Genomic DNA, 18942 nt, shown 5'->3' with positions numbered 1-18942 from the left:
TGTATAGATGGGTGGACGAGCTCACAGCCCACGTGGTGTTAAGTGGTTACCGGAGCCCATAGACATCTACAACGTAAATGCCACCACCCACCTTGAGATATGAGTTCTAAGGTCTCAGTATAGTTACAACGGCTGCCCCACCCTTCAAACCTGCTGGGCTTACTGCTTCACGGCAGAAACACGGGTTGTGGTACCTACCCGTGCGGACTCACAAGATGTCCTACCACCAGTAAAAAAATATTGAAATTACTCACGCGCTACCCATCCTAAGTCGATGGTACTAAATCAGATACCTTTTCGGAAGTGCCAATGAATGCAAAAAGGTTCAAAGCAGCCTTAAAAATAAACAAGATAGCTTATAAAACACGAATAGGCAAACATAGACATAATAGTCAAAAACAAAACAATTAATAACATTTTCTTCTCGGCAAACCTCGAGACACTATTAAATGGCTTGGTGCGAAATTACACCCAGTCTAGATCTTTTTTTAAATAGAACAATAGAATAGGTAGTTAACACAATATTCCAATGTCAATGAATAATAAATACCTTAGCCGTCCCTGACCACGAAAACTGTAATTTTTTTAATAATTTTTTTTAATGCTTACATGGATGGACGAGCTCACAGCCCATCTGGTGCTAAGTGGTTACTGGAGCCCATAGACATCTACAACGGAAATGCGCCACCCACCTTGAGATATAAGTTCTAAGATCTCAGTATAGTTACAACGGTGCCCTACCCTTCAGACCGAAACGCATTACTGCTTCACGGCAGAAATAGGCAGGGCGGTGGTACCTACCCGCGCGGACTCACAAGAGGTCCTACCACCTAAGCTATTGTTAACGTTGGAACCATTATAAAAACGCGATTAAACCGTAAAAGAAGTTTTAATTATGTCTATGACTCGCGAAAACCGAAGTAAATACCATTTTCGTTACTCATTACGTATTTGTCGAAGCCGCTGCTACCGCTTTCATAAGCCGTACTAAACTTACAATTATTCTACACCCACGTATTTGGTAGGCCTGGTAGGACCTCTTGTGAGTACGCACGGGTAGGTACCACCGCCCTGCCTATTTCTGCCGTGAAGCAGTAACGCGTTTCGGTTTGAAGGGTGGGGCAGCCGTTGTAACTATACTGAGACCTTAGAACTTATATTTCAAGGTGGGTAGCGCATTTACGTTGTAGATGTCTATGGGCTCCAGTTAAAACCACTTAAAACCAGGTGGGCTGTGAGCTCGTCCACCCATCTAAGCAATAAAAAAATAAGAAAAGGCAGCGGCTTGGCTCTGCCCCTGGCATTGCTGTAGTCCAGTCTTTATTAATATTTTTCTATAGTGTAGTCTTGGCGAAATCTGTGATTAGTATAATAGTCTTTGACAATAGAACCATAATAATGTTCAAAATTATAATTTCAATAATTTTAGTCGAGTTTCGACTACGGCGGGACCACTAGTAACATTGATTACATAGAATATGTTTTTGCTTAGCCGGGATCTGCTGGGTGGGAATGGACCGCGCCGGGCGCTGCAGTTCAGTGTCTGCGTTGCGCATGACCCGCGCTGAATGCTGTACTGGGGCCTCTCGATCTCCCGCCGCCTGGAGCCCCAAGGATTACGATAGCGGCGAAATATTCTTCCACAAGGTTCTCTCGGGAGGACTACCGTGTAATGCTTGTGCAGGTAAATATTACATCCAGACTCTTTTAAATTTATTACGCCAAGTTTGAATTTAGATTTGGTGGTCCGAAATCTGTGTGTTAGTGCGAGTTTTTAAACGTTCTCGATAGCGTAAAAGTTAGCTAATATTTGTAGCGAATAGGATCGTTTGCCTACGTTTGCCGCTAGGGGCGCTGTTCCAACTGCTTACAAAATTGCGTTAACTTTTACGCTATCGAGAACGTTAAAAAACTCGCACTAAGCACACAGATACAAATAGTTTTGCATAACAAAATATTTTTCTTAAAAAAGAACGGTTTGTTTGTTTTGTTCCGAAAAGAAATTAAAGACCTATAACCGTGGTGAAATAGATTTAAAACCATTTTTGTATCTGTTCTTGATTTAGTAAATCAATTTTAATATGATGTAATTCATATTAAAACAACAACAAACACAATATTGATAGCACACAAATTTCATCGGAGAATACTAAATTATTGAAATATGTATACTAATATCAGCCCTGATTCAAAATAGACTTTACGAAACGGTAAATGATAATTATTAATAAAAAATCACAGTACTGTAATAAACCTATACTGTGTTTGTCACATTAGTGTAATATACTTGTGTTCAGGTTTCGTTTTAAATAAAAAATTTAAAGAAATTTTAAATAAATTTTATAACTCCCTGAATTTTATAACGTCATAACTTACTGAAGATACGAGTGAAAACAATCCTAAATTCTTCGCCTCGCACACGATAGTAATTCGAATGTGTATTTTACGTCTTACTTTTTTATACGCGACTAAATATAAAAGCCATTCAGTTCTACCGTATACTGTGTTAAAAGTTTTCATTTTTATTGCGCTTATATTGGTTTATTCGTGGTAGTTGATGTTTTTATCTGTTTTAAAATTGAATTTACGTCAACACATGGTACGGCATGCATTAAGTGAACGTTTGAACTTCAACAGAACCAGATTATAAAATTCCTGAACACATCAACGATGCAAACCAAATACTGTTTTTACCTTTTCAAGGCGTTCGATCTTACGGTTCGCCTGATCGTGAGAGTTCATCGGTGGACGTGGATATTGGGAACGTTAGGGGCCCACATAAACCGTTGCCCAGAATTATTTTGAAATCTCGTTTAAAGAAGGACCCCGAAAGACCGTAGAATTGGAGTTTATACCAGAGCCGGAGGGTAGATGGTAAAAAAATTTGGAATACTTGTGTGTGTTTTTTTAACAAGTCACAATGACGCGCTACATACCAAACATCAAAGTTAAAATAACCGAACTGTTATTTGTCTATTTGGGTCGTATAATTATAATTGCAGAATTTCCGTTCAGTGGAAGTCATAAATGATAAAAGATTCTCAATATTCATTTCCAAGAAATAAAAGGGTTGTTAGTAACAACGGTTGTTAGTTTACTGGTGGTAGGACCTCTTGTGAGTCCGCGCGGGTAGGTACCACCACCCTGCCTATTTCTGCTGTGAAGCAGTAATGCGTTTCGGTTTGAAGGGTGGGGCAGCCGTTGTAACTATAGTTGAGACCTTAGAACTTATATCTCAAGATGGGTGGCGCATTTACGTTGTAGACGTCTATGGGCTTCAGTGACCACTTAACACCAGGTGGACTGTGAGCTCGTCCACCCATCTAAGCAATAAAAAATAAATAAATAAAAGTATCCACTATAGAGACAGTGGATACAGGCCTCAAAACCATGAATAAAATATAGTACCGTCATAGTAGGCAGTCAATGAAATTCGTTGTACAGTATATTAGATCGTATTTTATGAACTAGCAATGGTAAGTGAAAGTAGCAGCCGGATGCCCGTCGCTCGAAAATTATTATTATTTAATTGTAATATTGCTTACTCAATCAGTATTGTGTATTGGGGATCAGTATTAACATTTGCTTTCGTTTCGGGACAGACCCGGTTTCAAGATGCTTTCTGAAACCATGCTTCCAATAAAATCAGTCGGGATGCCTAACATCATTTTAATCGTTTGACAAATCTATTAGTCATAAGTTTAAACTAATAAATGGCTTATTTACATATGTGTACGTCTATTTAAATTGGATTAAGCTGGAGGAGGCCTATACCCAAATAGGGGTTCCTGTCGAGGAAAAGTGAACGGCAATGGAATTGGATCTGAATGTGGGAGTCATATATGGTTGAGAATATTTAGATGTAATATTTAGGTTTCTAGATGGGAAATAAAAGACTTATTATTATTATTATTATTATTTATTATTATAGGTTTTCCCTTTCTCAGCCCAGTCTGTCGACAGAGCCGGCAGAACTGTATATACGGGCTTTTGGCCAAGTAACATACAGTAGCTATGAGTTCTTAGGCTTTTATTACGTGTAGTATTCTTCAAGCTGCAGGAACTTTCTCACTATTCTGCATGTATTTAGTATATCTGCTTTTTGTAGTGAAATAAATATGTTATCTTTTAAATCTAGAAGCTTTAAGCTGTTGTGGATGTGGTTTGGGACAACTCCAGTGGTTGAGATTATTATTGGGGCTATGTAAACTTTTTTCTGTAAAAGTTTTTTGAATGTTGTAGGTATTCGGGACTGCAATGTCAATAATGTAGGTGACTTTATTGTTATTATTATTACGTCTATTTCTGTAATTTATTGCATGTAATTATGTTTAATGTATTGATTGATAAAAGGTGGAGCAATGCGGAAAGACCTAGTTAGATAAAACCGCTGTGAACCAGCGTATTGATTGTTATGAACAAACGATTGAAAACATTTTATGTAAGGTACTTTTGTTGGGTAATGAATAGAATGTGTGCTGTTCGAGAATAATTCTATTGTAGTGCAGCTTTTGTTATGGCGCTAAATTAAAATCCGGACAATCTAAATACTTGCATAAAAGTATGAAAGTAGTTTGTTTTGAAAATATTTTTTTCGCTTCATATAAAATTTTCTGGCACCCGAAAATATTTTAGCGGCTAGGTTATGACAGAACAGAAGATAGTTGACAAAGGCCTAGATCGTGCTAACAATATTTTCAAGATAAACATCCATATTTTCAAGTTCCGTACAATGAAAGTTCAGGACATTATTCTACCGAGCAATTTCACGCGCACAGTGGAAGATCTTCATTTTGGCTTTACTTTCAAAATATAGTTCTCCATAAGAATAACATTGCGTAATGAAATAAAACTGGCTCCTTTTAAATACTCGTAGTAGAACCTCTTGTGAGTCTCCACGGGTAGGTACCACCACCCTTCCTATTTCTGCCGTGAAGCAGTAATGCGTTTCGGTCTGAAGGGCGAGGCAGCCGTTGTAGCTAAATTGAGACTTTAGAATTCATATCTCAAGGTGGGTGGTGGCATTTATGTTATAGATGTCTATGGGCTCCGGTAACCACTTAACACCAGGTGCTCTATGAGCTCGTTCACTCATCTATGCAATAAAAAAATTTGCGTCATATGCATTTCACTTAACTTCAAAACAATATTATAAAAAAATCATGAATTTGCAATATAAGTAATGTATTTTTTATAAATGTATAAGCATCAAGTGTTGCTCATAAGAAAAAACAACTCATAAAATAAAATTTTTAGAACGTGATCTTTATAATGTTATATCAGGATATTCGTACAAATATTATTCAATCTTCGTTTTAGGAAACAGTTTCAACAAACCCTTTACACTTATATGCACAGTAAAGTAAGCCATAAGTGTCACCAGTTGTCCCAATTTCATTCGATAACAATTACCTTCCTAACTTTACGACTACGTGTGGTATTTAAAAAAATATGATACTAATTATTTCTTTAAATTCATAAACATTTCATTGTAAAATATATTCGCATCGAGATTTTAGTGTCCTAAAAATATATATTATTTTTATAATATTTAATACTTAACCACGTGCATTTTCAACAATAGCTTGGCGTCGAGTGCTTTTTACGATAGTCAGTACAGGATAGGCATACGCATACGTAGGAGACGGAATGCTTTGGCAGCACGACAAGAATTCATCTCCCGATTCAAATATCACTATAATTTTACGTACAAACGAATTGTTTTGGCAATGATTTCTATTTGTTATTTAAGCTCGTATTGTTGCACCGAAGCTTTCACGTTTGTTTACCAGAATAGCTCCTACTGAATAATTTTATCTATATATTAATACGTGAAGCAAAAACTTTGTATCCCTTTTTACGAAAATTGCGCGGACGGAGGAGTATGAAATTTTCCACACTTATAGAGAATATAAAGAAGAAGTGCACAATCCTAATATTTTTTTTAAATAATGTATAAAAGATGCAATAAATCAATAAAGAAAGCATTACACACACTACATACCATGTATTTGACGCACACACGCATGCATACTATTTATTGTGATTTATTGCCAAACTTTTGTTCTTGGCGTCTGTTGTCAAATTGAGAATAGATTAAATATTGTTTTTCTTTGTTAATATTTTTTATAGTGTAGTCTTGGCGAAATTTGTGATTATAGAAGTATAAAATACAATCATAATAGTGTACAAACTTATAATTCCAATTAATTATAGTTATAGAATTTCGACTACTGCGGGACCTCTAGTATCAATTAATAGAGCAGGGCATACCTATGAAAAGCAGATTGACGTGAATTTGTTGACAGTTGACAGTTGCATAACTACCATGACATGGGGTAAATTGGGATCCTGGGGTAAATTGGGACAAACCTGCGGAAGATTCTCAAAGTACCTGTAACACGGAATCTACCTAATTTTGTTTATGTTAATATTTATCAATGTATAGAAGAAAAACCAAGTTAACTATGGAAGTACTAAATATGAGTTAAGTTGGTCCCAAAAATTCGTCAAATTAAATTTAAAATAGTGGTTGAAAAGGGCGTTTTAAAACAGCTTACAGAACTTTTAAAAAAAGTAATATTATCGTTGTTTTTTCAATAAGATCACAGTTTATATAAGTTTTTAATACACCTGGAAATACCACAACAAACGGTAAGTTGCAATATTCTTATTTTAAATACAATATTTCGACAAAATAAAAAATGTATATTTTTTCCTTTCTTTTTGGGGAAAATTGGGACGTATGTAGGGTAATTTGAAACGAGACTGGAAAAATTAGGGACGAGAAAACACAAAATTGGAACGCCAAAAGACAAAATAGGGATGGCTTGTTAGGGTTGTCACTGATATCTTATAATAGATTTTTTAGCCTATACTATCACTTAATTGCGTGATGTAAAGAAGGTTAATGTGTTTATCAGTTAGTTTATGTAAGTATTATAGGTAAAAGAAAAGTATATATATAATTACTTTTTTTCGCGACATTTACCTTGTAATATCTGCACGGTCGTATGTTCTTTATAGCAATAAAAAAAATTAAAAGTTAAAAGAACTCAATCGAATCAAAACTTTTGATATTTCAGAATCTATTCACGCGTCGAATCATGATTTTGTTAACATTCACAACGAACACACACAAATAAAAACAGGCCTCAGATTTTAAATGTAACATTAATTAAAAATCCGAGATATCCAATTATGAGTGAGTGAATTAATTGAGTTTAGTTATTTAGCTTAGAAATAATTTCTTTTATTTTTGTTATTATTGGCAGTAATCAGATAAAGCTGTTTTTTTATCTTATTCACCTGATATCTTACTCTTGCTCAAAGATCATTTTGAAAATGTTGATTAAATAAAATTGTATTAATGCATTTCCAGTCCTTTTGTTTTCTATTTTTTATTCTATTTTATGATTTTGGTCCAGAGTTGTGATTTTTAAGGAAATTAAATAATAATTTTCTAAAATATAACATGCACGTACTTTTTTTGATCATTGTATTGTTGATTATCATTCACGTCACATCGCTTCGGAATAGAAACCAGCTTAATTTACACTATGTTGTGTATTGTGCTTAAATTATGGATTGTATTCATCATTTGGGTCCATATAAATAATTATATGGCACCTACCTATATATCGCAGTACTGCGAGTTGACAACCCTTACAAATATCCCAATTTAACCCTTAACCGTGTCAATTTACCCCGGACGCTGGGTAAATTGGGACGGCCATTATTTTACCGATTATTTCTTTAAAATGAATAATTAAAATAATGTAACGGTTTTTATCACCTAGGTACGTTCAAGACTCAACTTATTTCTTTGGTTGAGCAGTGACTATTTATTTGGAACTATTTTAAAATTCAATCTGAAGGTCGATTTTGTCCCTATTTACCCCATTGTACGGTAATTCATTTAATGCATAGACCTATATAGTAGGGACACGACATATTGTTCTATACGTACAATTGCTTATATAAATAGCACCCATTTTGAAGGCACACACATAAACATATATCTATCTCGTTCTTACTCAGCACTTTAACTCGCAGGAAAACAATATAACAGTATTTCAGTGCGTACATAAAATGAAACATGAATATACGTAAATGTCTCCGTCTCCGTCTAATGAGGCCGAAAATCCGCCATGTTTAGCGCGCCAAATGTCATTGTCACGTCAGTTCGGCCGTCTGTTTTGGGTTGTACATTATTTATTGACTTTGATATCGACTTAATATGATTGCTTATATAAATTTTCTTATTTTATCATGCTTAAAACATACAAAAATAATAATTAAAACATATTTTATAGGATCAAAAGAAAGCCGATGCCCCAAAACTATTATCTATATATATTTAAATTCATTATGGAGCCCTCATCCGAAAAATCGGACACCATTTTTCGGTCGGAATCTATTGATCATGACACTAATCATAAATACCTCTTTAAAATATGTCATCAAAACATATTTAGACATTCTGCTTAGATATTTCGGCAAAAAGGCTACCGACAAAATCTCTTCGGAACTATTTAAATAAAATAGTTTTATTCCGCAGTGAGTAAAACACTATTGTAAATTCGTTAAATATTTAATAATTAAGTGATTTTAGAGAGGAAGTCATAAAGAATGACGTTTGTAATTTTATTAACGAATAAATGTTCTGTAGGTGTTTTTTTTTATCAGGCGGTCCCTTGATAAGTTTAAAATTTGAATCACTCTCAAGCGAAAGTGATTCAAATGGTGCGGCGCACCTTCCTTGAGGTGCGCTGTGGTAGTGTGTTACGGACTTAAGAGTCAGCAAAACAATTAAAATATATTGTAATAGTCTAAGAAAAACACGTACTCAAAATACGATAACATTCAGCATCCTAGAAACGGGCAGATGGCACTGTACTACGCCATATCTTTATGTTTTGCGGCAAACGACAACTTTATAAAATCAGTGTAGCAAATTTTAAAAGTCGTCATATCGTTTACTTGGCAAATTTGAAGCACGAACTCGTCTTAGATTTCACATAATATCTAAATCACATTATCTTTGCACATAACAATATACTTACTTCCTATTAAAGTATAAATTCTACAAATACATTCATACTCAACAATATTTAAAATAAAATGAGCCAAGAACGTTTATCGATAAAACCTACTAACATTAAAATCTTCTGGGCAGCACTAAAACCGCCATGTTTTGTGGCCAGATGACGTCACAGTGGCACGAATTTTTTGTTGACGTTTCATTTCCATAGGTTTCCTACTTCAGTGATTTAATGCAATTCAGTAATTTGTTGTAAATAATATAACAAACAGTTAATATGAAATAAGAATAAAACTATTATAATATAGGACGTATTAGGAAACGCTACCGAAAATGGCAGTGACAGTAATAGTAAACGACTATATTGTCTTAATGACTTTTTCATTGTCTCCACTGTTATCAAATACCCCGGGTCGACTGTCTCAAAATGATCTGAGTAGATGTAAGCTCTCGTCATTCCTGGTATGGTATGGCAGGAGGTCATTGGAGCCCATAGAGGTCTGAACATAAACCCACATCCATCTTGAGACCCGTGGTCGAAGTCTCAATTGCTATATATAACGGTTATCGCAACCTTCTGCTGCTTAAAGGACCAAATTAGTAAAATGGTATCTTTTTTTTTTCTACCTCTTCTAGTAACCTCGAGGGGTAGTACTTTCTAGTTACCTTCCCGTCCTCTGTTTCGAAATAGTACGCTTACAACATTTAGAACCTAGCTCTGACTTGCAACTTACGAAAAAAAAAACTGATAAAATTTTCAAAGGCTAATTTATTAGGTGCACCTCGAAAAACATCAAGATATGCTTTCTCGTATATTAAAATTAATTGATTCTGATATCTATGCGATTAAGGGGTACCTACGATGATTTAAAATAATTAACTAAAAGACTGTATTTTTATAAAATTCAACCTTGTAGTTTTGGTTTTGAAAACATACAACAATTTAACACGCTTATATTTTTTTAACAGAATCATGTGCCGGAATGTCTTGCGGCGCCGGACGCCGTTGCGTGGTGAGAGGCGGTCGCGCCAAGTGTGTTTGCGCGGCGTCGTGCCGCAGAGTGAGCGCGGTGTGCGGCAACGACGGGCAGACTTACCGCTCGCTGTGCAGATTACGTCGACGAGCCTGTCGCAAGCCAGCTAAGCACTTGGTCGTAGATTACCATGGACCTTGTCAAGGTAAAAAAAAAAATAAGGGATTTTATGACCTGGAAACAAAGACCTTTAAGTCAAGTCTTATTTTAATTTATATTCTTAGTTTTATGAAAAATGATCATAAGGAGTAAAATGAAATGAAGATCATTAATTTGAGACATTAATCAACTGAGATGAAATGAGATGATATGGGATGAAATATAATCTCAGTAAAATGGTGGTTATTTACTGAGACTTTTTAAGAGGGGTTTTTTGGAGAATCCCGACAAGCTACGTCCAGCGGCTTTGTTTCGCTTTCCCATATTTGTGCACTTTGTGTGCACAGATATTAAACAGTTAATAAACCACCGTTATTACACATTTAAACCTGAAGAAACACTAAATAGACAAATTATAACAAACCACTAAACTTCACTCCTCGCGTTCCTTCCAGAAAGTCCTCAAGGTAAAAATCATACTAATACCATAGGGTAATAAGTACACTTTTTTGTTTCATATAATACCTAAGGGTACTACAATATGATTTAAGCCGAAATTACTTTACAAAATTTTATAGAAAGAGATCCTAACAAAATGAAGGAAACTATAATACAGAAAAAATACAACTTCCTACTATGATTACCTTTCATTACGATGAAGATATATTTAATAGAAGGAATTATTTTCGATCATGAGTAATGTATTTGTTTTTTTTTTGTCTTAAACTATTAAGATATAAACATATTCAAGTAATGTACAAAACGGAATTAAGAAATTTATATACCCTAAGTAAACCTGATAAACTTGCACTGTGAAAACGAATCTATTAGAATAAATTTCAAACACCAATCTTGACAGTCATATTTCAGACAATATTTACAAAACAAATTTACAAGCGCAAAAACCTCCAAACATTTAATAATAAAAGCTATAATTAGACAACAATAAATATGCCTATCATTCAATTACTACCTACCGGCTTTGCACGCAATGAGCATATTAAATATGAGCACACGTTTTCTCGCCTAGCAACACGCAGTCAATGATCCATGAAGTAACCACCAATAAAAACTACACGACCGAACCACCAGGTGCGATGCATAGTGGATACCAATAAATATGACGAAAAATGAGCTCTAAGTATCATTTGTATAGTAAAGTTGAGAGTTAAAGTCAAGGCTTTGAGGGTTGGCACCCCGCCCTCATAGCCGGAACGCATGGCTACCTCTCGGTAGGGATCTTTAGATACTCCGGAATTATTATTTAGATACTCCTCAAAGTAGTAGGAACTACCTTGTATCTCAAATAGGCAGGATGGAGATGCCAAGGCATAGGTGCTTACAATACCCTCTCAATTATTTTTTGTTATTTGTTTTTTATCACACCATGCTATTCCTACATTGTGGAAGATTTTCGTGAATATAGACTAAGTGCGTAATTCATTAGAAAAAAAATTATTATACCTGTTTGGGGGATTTGAACATAGTCACAACAGTCTCTTCGAGATCACCGTTTGATAGTTCTATTACATGTTTCCGACACGAATTTCGAATAAAATATCAGCTTGAGATCGTTTTAGAAAATTGTAGCTCGTAATTAAGCTTTTAGTACGTGTCAATAATAAACTAGTGGAGTGCATGGTAGTATAATAATGGAATCTCCTTTATTGCATGAATAAGTGCATGCAATAATGAAGATACATTATAGTTTATGCACTTATCTTTATAATAGCTATAAGTATAGTGAATCCTATAGATATTGAGTATGTAGTCGCTTTAGTACATGTTGTAATGAAATCATTCCCACAGACGAAACTAAAGTATTGGGTTAAAGAGAAAATATTTTTCATTAACTAAACCTACCTACATTTTTGGTTTTAAAGTTGGATTTGTGTACGCCGAATGATTGAAATTCGACCATAATGAATAATAACCTCAAGATTTAAATTGATTTATGTGTCGCATTTTCTCTGTTTTATTATTGACTCATTTTGAATGTAAATATGGGCAAGAGTTTTTGAAGTTATACTTCTTTAGGCGCGTTATGAAAAATTGATGATAGTGAAATTTTACGATGCGCGCGCACCGTGACACAAAATTAACAGAAATGAAGTTGCCCACTAAATCGCTCATTACAATACGACCGACGTAACTTGGCGAGTCTGAATATAGCCGCAGGTGAACTTTCGCGCATGTACACTCGTAAAAAAAGTGTTATTAGCATTCATTCATTTTTTAGTAATATAAATGACAATGAAATATTATCAAATTATTAATGTTAAATATTTATTATTAATTATATAATATAAAAAAAAAAAAGAAATAAATTTAATAAAAATAAAGTATAACTTCTTACGCGCGTACGTATAAGTACACGCACCCTTTTTATTATTATTATTGATAACATTAAAATGTGCAAAAACCATTTAAAACAAAACGAATCTTTTGGCATAAATCATAGTGAGCCGTAATTATTTCACTAACGTAAGTGACAGCAGCCCCAAAATATTCTACATAATTTTCGTTTTTTTTTTTAAATGTATACTCAAATGCAAACAATTTGTGCTAGAGAATGTATATCTGTAATCATTAAAACCACTATTCGTCTTCGTTGTCGGGTTCAGTACGGCCCGTATATTAAATCCAACTTTGTGTGTATTATTTAAATCAATAATCAATGACTCAACAATGCAAATTAATTGCAATTAAAAAACCATACACAACATATGCTGTAATATTTGCGAATCAATAAACTCTAAAGTGTTTTCTGTCTGGCTCGCAAGGTTTCTTTGAGTGATATAAACTAATATATGCCTGCGATTATCCCTCATAATAAGATAAATATGTTAAACTAGTTTTAATACCGACAGTTCTTTTTTCTGTACAAATTAAAAAGTTATAGTTCAATATTAGTTATAAGTTACGATAAATTAGAATGACACATGTCGGTCGGCGGTATATTGCGTTTCGACTCGGCATGCTGGTTCTGACCCAGCAAGGTATCCCGGAACACCGAGTCTGGTTATAGTGCTGATCGCGGGAATCCCTCTACTCTGACCAGGCTCTGATCCCGGGCGTAGATCGAACGTCGGATATGAGAGTGCAGGGGAGTCATTTTAGTGCGGTAGGGCCCTAAAAAGATCCTTGGGCCCGCAGTCAGCTCCAAATATCTGCAGATTGTCAAATCCCACATACCCCTCCTACTCCCCTGGCGCAGGGACCTCGCAGGAGATTCGGGATCCGGCTAGAAAAAAAAAGGATGACCCTTGAAAATCTCCAATGATCTGTCACAGATTATAAATTAAAAAAAAACATTATTACCATTGACAACAGTTCACCGACTATGAAAAACAAAATGCAAACAATTTCAATAGTGAATTTAAAATAAATCATTAGACTGTTTCGAATGGTGTGATTAGCGAAACGCGTGATCTTCGGAGATCTCAAGTAGTGGCTTCGAACTTCTATTTAGATACCGAATGGTTCTAATTTGCAAAGACATATGTTTCATTTTTGAATAATCTTGCTTATGGAATTTCGCGTAGGTTTGCAACTGTTTAATAACAATATCTTTTTAACCGCCCAAGGACTACTTGTGTCTAATGGAAACGTGTTAACTCACTGACATTTAGATTTTGCTGGTTATTTATCAGCGCAATCGGATGTATGAGGTCGCCTAGTGTTAAGAGGTTGGTTACCAGAATCCATAACTACTGAAATTTGAATGTTGAAGTCCACCACGAGAAGAAGATCGAATCTTTTATGGCTATGAAAAAACCACTACCTTATCGACATTTGAATACAGAGCTGACTACCGTCTATTTCATAAAAAAATACCTCTTTTTTTTCTTTTTAGGTTTTATTTCATACAGAACGAACCAACAGTTTCTTGAGGGCTGTTGCGTTTTGTTGATTTTTATTTTCATCTTCACGATAAGGAAATTCCAGATTTTAGGAAAGCACCAAACATCTTCCCTATTAAAGTTGGTGATTTTTTTATTTCAGTGGCTTCGCGCACCCTGTGTGAAATTAGTTAATTTGTTTTCTTTAGCGAGTGTTTGGATTTTGTCAAGTCGTATATAAATGGACTAAAATGGGAAAAGTACTAAATTTAAGCGATTTTTAATTTCTGAGCGATTTCTAAGCATAAATGCTTTCAAGTATTTCGAAACTTTTTTTTTGTTCCGTGTTATTTATTATTTCAATTATTTGAACCAAATTTTAAATAATTATAATATTTGTGTTCGTACCCATCGGTTTTAATGATCTGAAGGTAGATCGATCATTTCTACATTCAAGGCTTAAATAATCTATCTAATCATTGACTTAATTTTCTTTACGCGAACAGAAATTACTAATTCTGAACTTTATTTCACCATTATAAATAAAACGCACTCTACGTTCGAGTACGACTCAGTAAATCAAATTGTTTCAAGAAGGGCTACATCTCTATGTGGATCGCGTCTCAATTCTCTCAAGATCCACGATACGTCTCTGGATATTTCTCGTCCGAGGTGCGTGAATTTAATGAATACTCGATATTGTGCAACTATTTATTATCGAATCCATATCCGACCTTTAAAAATTTTGCAGTTTCATTAAGATTATTTTAAAGCTACAATGTATAGTGAGGTTAAAGTACAAGTGAATATGACAAACCCGATCCTGTAGACCGAATGGTAAACAGTCGACGTCGCCCTAAACAAGTCATTACGGATCCTCCCGATCCATTAACGGTGCTTTTAGGTACCACAAGCACCGGTCACCGTCATCGTCGAACCCGTCGCTTGCGACGAAGGGCTCGACGTGTGAATTAAAGCATAGACACAGCCCACTGAGTTTCTCGCCAGATCTTCTCAGTGGGTCGCGTTTCCGATCCGGTGGTAGATTCTGCGAAGCACTGCTTTTGCTAGGGCCAATGTTAGCAACACTCCCGGTTAGAGCCCCGTGAGCTCACCTACACGTCAGGGAGAAGCTGAAATAGCCTCTTAAGGCTATCAGCATAGGCAGGAAAAAAAAATTGAATATGACTGCTCGCACACAGATGATCAGTGCTAGGAATGACCATGGAAATAACAAAAAAATTTGAAGACAGCTAGTGAATGGCTTTTCAATAAAATATGTAAGCTTGCCTGTGAGGAAAGCTCCATCGAAATCGGAATCATCCGCATTCAAATTTCAGATTAACCTGGAAAAACAAGCAGATGAACCTACAAAACAAATAAAAAACATATCCCTTTTTAAAGTAAATTGCATTGGAAATAACCACGCGAACTTAAATAGCCTTTTTTTCAAAAACACAGATTCGATCTTTTTTTTTGCAAACGAGAACCCATAGTTTCACAAACTTCGCTGTATGTAATTCTTTTTATTCACACTAATCCTCGAGGGTAAATAATTGCAAAACAAGTAAATTGTAGTTAAGATATAGGCGTAATTCTACGCTTCATACAATTCTCGTAAATATCGAAAGTAGTAATTAGATAAGAACCCAAAAGCAATTTAAGCTTGTTGTCCTATTTGTGGCAACCGCAGTTTATAAGCAATAAATTTAGTTTATTTACAGCGAAATATTTTCAAATAGACTCGCTACGTTTCATTGCTTACTAGGCGAGTCCTGCGGTTCGACTCGTGCTAATATACAGTATGGGAATGTGGGAATGAAAATATTCGTCTTCTTAAAGCATATTTTTGCTTGTACTATTTAGAATCTATTAGGATCTATATCCCAAGTGGTTTTAATTGCATGTGAGTAGCTTACCGGTAGCTTGCAACGGCATTGAGAGTGGATCAGAAGGATTTGTGAGGATGTGTGAGGATCCAGAAGTCCATAGAATCCAGAAGTAGATTATAGAATCCACTTATCATGACCGCCGCCAACTACACCTCAGACGCGGTTCACTTACCATTAACCACCGTCAACCCTTTGGACACGTCCTTACAAGTCCTTCTGATCCACTCTCAATGCTGTTACAAGCTACTGGTAGCATTAACAAAAGTACAGCTCACTCTACTCATTGAACTCGCCGATGTAACTCCTACAGCATCAGCCCGTTGATTGGCCCGATCTTCTCAGTCTGTTGCGATTCCGGGCCAGTGGCAGATGTACTTACGAATCATCATTTAACTGCCGTCTTGGGTAGTGGTAAGTGACATGGTCACTACACAAGGAGGTCGCGTGTTCGAATCCCTCCAAGGGAAGATATTGTATGATAAATATAAAATGTCTTTTCCAGGGTTATGGATGTATATTATGTATATATGTATATGTATAATAAAAATCTTACATTTATTTCCGTTACCTGGTACCTGTAACACAAGTTCTTTACGAACTTAGCACGTGGCGTGATTGTTAGTAAATATTGATTTATTTATTTATCAGCCCCTGTCCTATTAGGCCTCTTCCGGGGGGGTTCAGGCAGTTTTAGCAAAATTTACCTTTCTGGCTAAGCTCTCCAATTCAGCCATCCGTCCTGGCTAAGCGAAAAGGTCTCTGGACTAACCACGATCATTCCCTCTTGTCGTTAATCCAGTTATGTGAGGTCGGGATAACATGTCCTCTTTTCCATTGAATTCTATTGTACGTCATCTCTGTACTCACACCCTTCTCTCGCAAACTCTTTCACACAGACCAACAAAGTCTTTTTCAGACGCCCTCTCCTCGCATTCTCATATACCGTGACCGGTCCATACCAAAAACAATCTGATCTATGAAAAGTCGGTAGTCAAAACAAATCAACCAAAGTAAAGTATTGTTTTATTTGACATCGTAGGTAGTTGAGCAAACGGCCCACCTGATGTTGATTGGTTACCGTTGCTTATGGACATCAACAACGCCAGGGGCACAGCCAAGTCGCTGCTTGCCACAGAATAGTAATAAAGCAATCCGGAATCATCGAATTACTGAATACAGATTTGTTTTTTTTAGACCCGAATCGGCTTACAAGCCCAGCCACCAGTAATTATTTCACATTGAAAGAATAATACTGTGTAATAGAAAACAAACGGGTAAGTTTATAAAATTGCGTAGTCACTTACTTCTTAGAAGTTTATCGCCACCGGCCTATTTCTGCAGCGAAGCAGTCATGCGGTCCGAATTGCGCTTAAAAAATTCAAGCTTCGACATATTATCTCAGTTTTTACGGCGGAACTCACATTATGATTTCCATGGACTCCAGTAACCGCTTACTTTTACTTGACATCTAGACCAGTTGGACTCATCGATCATGATGATTAATTAATTAATCGGTCCGACTTTTTTGTCATCACAGGAACCTGCCGAAAAGCGGTTACGGAATGCCGCTGCCCACGTGACTATAAAAACATGTGTGTGGCATGACACACGGGACCCTCCCGACTAGGCGCGTCAATACCCCCGCCCCCGCCGTTCGCCCGATCACGATGTTCGACCAGCCCATACCGTGGGCCCCGAAGGTCAAATATTTAGGCGTCACCCTCGACAGTAGGATGACATTCCGCCCCCACATTAAGACGGTACGCGACCGTGCCGCCTTCATTCTAGGACGTCTCTACCCGATGATATGTAGGCGAAGTAAAATGTCCCTTAGAAATAAGGTGACACTCTACAAAACTTGCATACGCCCCGTCATGACCTATGCAAGTGTAGTGTTCGCTCACGCGGCCCGCATACACCTAAAAACATTTCAAATTATTCAATCCCGTTTTTGCAGGATAGCCGTCGGAGCCCCGTGGTTCGTCAGGAACGTCGACCTCCATGACGACCTGGACTTAGAGTCCATCAGTAAGTATCTTCAGTCGGCGTCCATGCGCCACTTCGATAAAGCGGCACGACACGAGAACCCTCTCATCGTGGCCGCCGGTAACTACATTCCCGATCCTGCGGACAGAATGGAAAGCAGTCGACGTCGCCCAAAACACGTTATCTCGGATCCTCCCGATCCACTAACGGTGCTTTTAGGTACTTCAAGCACCGGTCACCGTTCTCGTCGAACCCGTCGCTTGCGACGAAGGGCTCGACGAGTAAATTAACTCTCAGACACAGCCCACTGAGTTTCTCGCCGGATCTTCTCAGTGGGTCGCGTTTCCGATCCGGTGGTAGATTCTGCGAAGCACGACTCTTGCTAGGGTTCGTGTTAGCAACATCGTCAGGTTTGAGCCCCGTGAGCTCACCTACTAAAGTTAGGGTTACGCTGATATAGCCTCTCAAGGCTCTCAGCTTAGGTAGGAAATAAAAGACACACGGGATAAAATTGCGATAAAAATCATCTTTGCTTTTATTTGTTCTATTTAAAACTAAACTTCGCTTTCCTTATGAACATAGTTCTCGCCTTTGAAGACACGTTTCACACTTGAATTCAACGTAAGAAGAAATCACCGATAAAAACACATTATGAACGTGACAGCCGATACGATAGATACAATTTTTTAATAAATAATTCGCCTTTTCGCATTAAAAGTGTACAATTTCAAACAATTTCAAATATATTCGAAATTGAGTAAATATACGTAAAAATTTGGTATCATCAGTATTTTTCTCATAAATACTGTCAAAAGAGCGTAGTTTAGCTTTAGTTTTTTTTTTAGTTTACCTATGTTTTGACTACTATTAACAACATTAATACATAATTTTATCTTACTTTAAAAGACAGATAATGGAACTGGTAAGAAAAAAATGTTGCAAAGATGATTAATATTAAAAATATTACATGTTAAACCTTTAAAACACTCTCCTGTAAAATTAGTAAGTTTTGAGATTATACAGTTTTAATGCGAAAAGACAAATTA

The 18942-nt window shown here is 36.3% G+C and overlaps 1 protein-coding gene across 1 annotated transcript in view; it reads left to right on the top strand.

Moving 5' to 3' along the window:
- The window catches only part of LOC114241727 (follistatin-A), a 60061-nt gene that overhangs the window by 31955 nt on the left and 9164 nt on the right, over window positions 1–18942 (top strand). Inside the window, exons 2-3 of the mRNA XM_089735102.1 lie at window positions 1493–1684; window positions 10013–10222. Of these exons, the coding sequence (XP_089591228.1) occupies window positions 1493–1684; window positions 10013–10222 (402 nt within the window). The remainder of the gene's footprint in view (window positions 1–1492; window positions 1685–10012; window positions 10223–18942) is intronic.

Source organism: Bombyx mandarina, chromosome 19, assembly GCF_030267445.1.
Source record: "Bombyx mandarina strain Sakado chromosome 19, ASM3026744v2".
Classification (NCBI taxonomy): Eukaryota; Metazoa; Arthropoda; class Insecta; order Lepidoptera; family Bombycidae; genus Bombyx; species Bombyx mandarina.
Note: the sequence above shows the minus strand (reverse complement) of the source record. Positions and strands in the feature narration are given on the sequence as shown.